Source organism: Bufo bufo, chromosome 6, assembly GCF_905171765.1.
Source record: "Bufo bufo chromosome 6, aBufBuf1.1, whole genome shotgun sequence".
Taxonomy (NCBI): Eukaryota; Metazoa; Chordata; class Amphibia; order Anura; family Bufonidae; genus Bufo; species Bufo bufo.
The window spans coordinates 422,201,124-422,205,953 of NC_053394.1; the positions used below are offsets into that span (position 1 = coordinate 422,201,124).

Here is a 4,830-nt window from a genome sequence, read left to right on the forward strand (position 1 = left end):
GCAAACTGTTCATTCTTGGTGCAGATTCCGTCTCGAATCCACATCCAAACTTTCCATTCAAATGGGCAGGATCAAAAACTGCCTGAAAAAATGCGACACAAACTGGAGCGCAATAAAAAAAAATTGGTGGAATCCTGAAGCAGAATTCACGTAGATTTTTATTTTATTTTTTTCAGTGCAGAAAGAACTCTATGCGAACGTAAGCTATGGGCCCGTTCACTCAGCGGAATTTGCCATCGGGAATTTGGAGTGGATTCCGGGCCATTCGCGCGACCAGCTGTTTAAAGCCCATTCACAAGACATGTCTCTTCTTGGAGCGGTGTCTGGACAGGCGCCATGACAGGTGTCCGCTGAAGGTTTAGCTCCATTCAATGGGACTAAACCATGAGCGTTCCTGTGGCATTCAAGGGAAAAAAAGCGAAGGAAACCGCGGCCTATGCGGAGTGCGTGGTGGATTTTGACAGTGTCAAAATCCGCTGTGTGAGCATATTGTTAGGCCCCTTGCACACGAACGGTCCGGGGGCGTTCAGGAAAATTTGCATCATTTCGCAAGCAATTGCAGTCAGTTTTGTCTGCGATTGCGTTCAGTGGTTCAGTTTTTATTGCGCGGGTGAAATGCGCATTGATGCGTTTTTCACGCGCGTGATAAAAAACTGAAGGTTTACAAACAACATCTCCTAGCAGCCATCCGTGAAAAACGCATCGCACCCGCACTTGCTTGCAGATGCTTGCGTTTTTCACGCTGCCCAATTCACTTCTATGGGGCCTGCGTTGCGTGAAAAACGCAGAATATAGAACATGCTGCGATTTTCACGCAACGCACAAGTGATGCCTGAAAACCAACGCTAATGTGCACAGCCCCATTGAAATGAATGGGTCCGGATTCCGTGCGGGCGCAATGCGTTCACATCACGCATTGCACCCGCGCGGTAAACTCGCTTGTGTGAAAGGGGCCTTAGGGTAGGTCCACGCAGGTTTAAAAAAAATTCTGTGGATCTACAGAAAAATCCTCATGTCATGTGTTTTTACTGTCCGTTCAGTAGCCCCGCAAAAATATAGAACATGTCCTCTTCTTGTCCGTTTTTGGCATTGTTACAATGGATCCACAAAAAAAAAAAAAGGATGGCATATGGATGTTTTATTTTATCCGTTTTATTTTGGGCGGATCCGCAAAACACATACGGTCGTGTGCATTTAGCATTTGTTTGAATTAATGCTTTTTGATTTGTTGCAGATCAAAAAAAATAATTGCAAAAAAAAAACAACGCTCCGTTATGAACCAAGCCTACTGACATTGCGGAGAAAAGTTGTTAAAAACAAAAAGTTAAAAATATTTTAAAAAATTATTAATTGTAAAAAAAAATAAAAAATAAAATATATATATATAAAGTGAAAGAAGGAATCATAATTAACACAATTGCAAAAAATAGATAAATATATAAAATGTATAAAAAAATTATATATATGATAAAGAAAAAATGCATAAATATATAAAATGTATATAAAAAAATTCTATATTATAAAGAAAAAAATGTATAAATATATAAAATGTATATAAAAAATTATATATTATAAAGAAAAAAATGCATAAATATATAAAATGTGTATAAAAAAATTATATATATTATAAAGAAAAAATAAAATATATAAGATATATATATATATATATATATATATATATATACAAATTTTGCAAAATTGCCTTTGCTAAGAACAACATAAAAAAAAAATAATAGTACAAGGGATAAAAAACATTCACTGGCAGTTTATGCAAAATGAAAAAGAAACGAGAACGTAAAGCGCAATCTGTATTTGTCATGATAATTTGGGAGTTCCAGAAAGTGACTGACAGGCCGCAGCCAGGGTCTCGGTGTGTGTCCTCAGCGATTCTTGGACGGAAACCTCACTAGAGAATGGGAGAAGCCTGTTCCTCTGGACTCTGCCAGGAATAGGGAGGCAGGATCTGGCCGCCTGCCATCACGCTGAGCTGTTTGTATGATGCAGGCCTATTCCTGGAAGAGGTCTTCCTGTAATATGTGGCTGTGTATGGGGAGGGGGCAGGGGGGAGGGGAGGGGCGTCCGATCATGTATAAGAGGAGTGTGTGTGTGATCTCATGGAGTTATACGCTCACTTGTAACTTGGAGCGAGCACAGCATTGGATTATTAGTGTCCCTCCAAGCGGAATATTCCATAGGACCTTACTGCAAACACCGAGACGATAAGTTTTTACCCGGTAAGAAACCTCAAATCTCATTTTAAAAAAAAATAAAATAATTTTTTGTATTATTTATTCATTAAATATTTTTTTAATATTTTCAATCATTTTTTTGAATAGTATTTTTAATTCACGTTTCCTCCATGAATATCAACATAATCTTTTTGATCGGACCTTTTACAGTGAATTCCAGATAACAAGGAAATAGTTTTTTTTTTTTGGCTGGAAGGTTTCACTGTGTTAGCAGATGCAGCAGAGCTGAGTATGTCATTGAACGCTGTAGGTCTGCTTGAATGTTATTCTTCATCTCGCACCCTCAGCTCTGCTACCTCTGGGTTTTTTGCTACAGAGTGTTCTCCATACATAGATATATATATATATATTTAATGCCCGGTATACGTGGGGTTAAGTGACGAGAGATCTGGTACTTACTCAGCTTCTTCTAGAGGGAAATACCTGAAAGCTATGCAAATGATACGCACACACAGCACAGCTGCATTTACGTAAAGTCTGGAGAACTGCTTGCTGTGGCCCAGGAAGCTGAGATGTGGGTTCCTGTTTGTTAGGTGGTCACCCTCCTGTGATTAACGATGATGAGGCAGCACCCTATATCTCAGCTTCCTAGACCCCTAATTTCTATTGCTAGAAGGAAGGGCATTGTCCTAATGTTTTGTTTCTTCTTCCTCCTCCAGAACATTGTAACAGAAACCAGCTCCGCACATCTCAAGAAGGCACAGAAGGTGCCACCCTGACCCTCAGCAAAGCTGGCTCCCACCGTCATGGTCACTCAGAGCAAATTCCCGAGCATGAGCCGGGCATTGGACTCCAGCCTTCGGCTCAAGACCTTCTCCTCCCGAAGCGAGTACAACCTGGTGCTGAGCGCGGTGCACAAGCTGCAGGAGAGCGGATTCTACTGGAGCACGGTGACGGGCACCCAGGCCAACCTGCTCCTCAGCTCCGAACCGGCGGGCACCTTCCTTATCCGGGACAGTTCGGATCACAGGCATTTCTTCACCCTCAGTGTCAAAACCGAGTCTGGCACCAAGAACCTGCGCATCCAGTGCGAGCCTTGGGGCTTCTCTTTGCAGACTGACCCACGCAGTTCGCAGCCGGTGCCACGCTTCGACTGCGTATTGAAACTTCTCAGGCATTACATGGCCGCCAAGGACTCTGGCAGCGCCAAGCGGTCTTATTACATCTACTCCGGGGGTGAACGTGTCCCACTGCTGCTGTCTAGACCTCTGTCCTCAAGCGTCTCCTCCCTACAACATCTCTGCCGTAAGGCTGTGAACGGGCAAGAATACGGTGCCAGGGAGCAACTTCCGCTGCCCATCAAGGACTTCCTGCAGGAGTACGACTCCCCTGTATAAAGAGATGGGGCGCTTCATCCGTGAGGAAAGAGCACAATGGCCGACGGTGGCCTCAGCGTCACTTTGAGCCAAAGACGCGTTACATGAAGGAGGGTTGGCACTGACGCCAGCTGTACTGTGGAAATATCACCAAGTGCCTAGTATGACGGACAGAGACACTCAGGCCAAGACCTGACGCCCAAGGAGAGACTGTCGAGACCCCCCCCCCAGCATTGCTGACTATACCCAAGTCCACGTGTTTACACTTCGTGCCGGGTGCAGGACCACGGAGACTGCAGGCTCGGCTCTGGTACCCATCGCTGGCACAAGACCAGAGCCGAGCACCCGCCTTGCACTGAATGTCCACCCCGGTTGAATGGAAGAAATATTTATTGTCACCAACGTAGCCTTAATCTGCTGGGAGAGCGAGGGTTAACCGCGCACACTGCGGGGCATTACACAGGCGGCCGTGTGAAGGGCACGTGAGCGGGCGCCCGGCAGGAGGAACTTTTAGAACAAATTTCCAGCAAGTGACTTTACTCAAAACTTGACTCTTGTTTCGTACAATGAAGATGATGGGGGTAGCAGTGCAGCGCAACGTCACGTGGAGACTGCGAGTGAGCGGTCTCCATGGTGACCATATTGCACAGGAAAAGTTTGGACCATAAAAACCCCGTCCTAGGGCAGAATTTGCCATCCTGACCTCATTAATGTTTACATGGCGCCCCCTAAAGGCGCAGATTATCCAGGACATTTGCACTTATTTATATTTTACAGGAGGCTAATAATTTATAATAAACTACTATGTTTTTTGAAACAAAGGAAATTATCCGTCTATAGAATTGTGTGTGTGTGTACATGTGTGTGTGTGTGTACATCTGTGTGTATGTGTGTACATGTGTGTGTATGTACATGTATGGGTGTGTACATGTGTGTGTGTATGTACATGTATGTGTGTGTACATCTGTGTGTATGTGTGTACATGTGTGTGTATGTACATGTATGGGTGTGTACATGTGTGTGTGTATGTACATGTGTGTGTATGTGTGTGTGTACATGTGTGTGTATGTGTGTGTGTACATGTGTGTGTATGTGTGTGTGTATGTACATGTGTGTGTACATGTATGTGTACATCTGTGTGCATGTCTATGTGTGTGTATGTACATCTGTGTGCATGTCTGTGTATATGTGTGTGTACATCTGTATGTGTGTATGTACATGTGTGTGTGTACATGTATGTGTACATCTGTGTGTATGTATGTGTA

General features: G+C 43.8%; 1 protein-coding gene across 1 annotated transcript; it reads left to right on the forward strand.

The window, feature by feature from the left end:
- Window positions 1–2,101: 2,101 nt before the first annotated feature.
- Window positions 2,102–4,386, forward strand: SOCS3 (suppressor of cytokine signaling 3). Its single transcript, XM_040436927.1, has 2 exons — window positions 2,102–2,234; window positions 2,909–4,386. The coding sequence occupies exon 2, from the start codon at window positions 2,996–2,998 to the stop codon at window positions 3,584–3,586; it is 591 nt and encodes a 196-aa protein (XP_040292861.1). The 5' UTR covers window positions 2,102–2,234; window positions 2,909–2,995; the 3' UTR covers window positions 3,587–4,386.
- Window positions 4,387–4,830: the final 444 nt, after the last annotated feature.

What these genes read in the sequence shown, in the direction of transcription:
- SOCS3 (XM_040436927.1), top strand. Translation starts at nt 2,996, where the DNA reads ATGGTCACTCAGAGCAAATTCCCGAGCATGAGCCGGGCATTGGACTCC.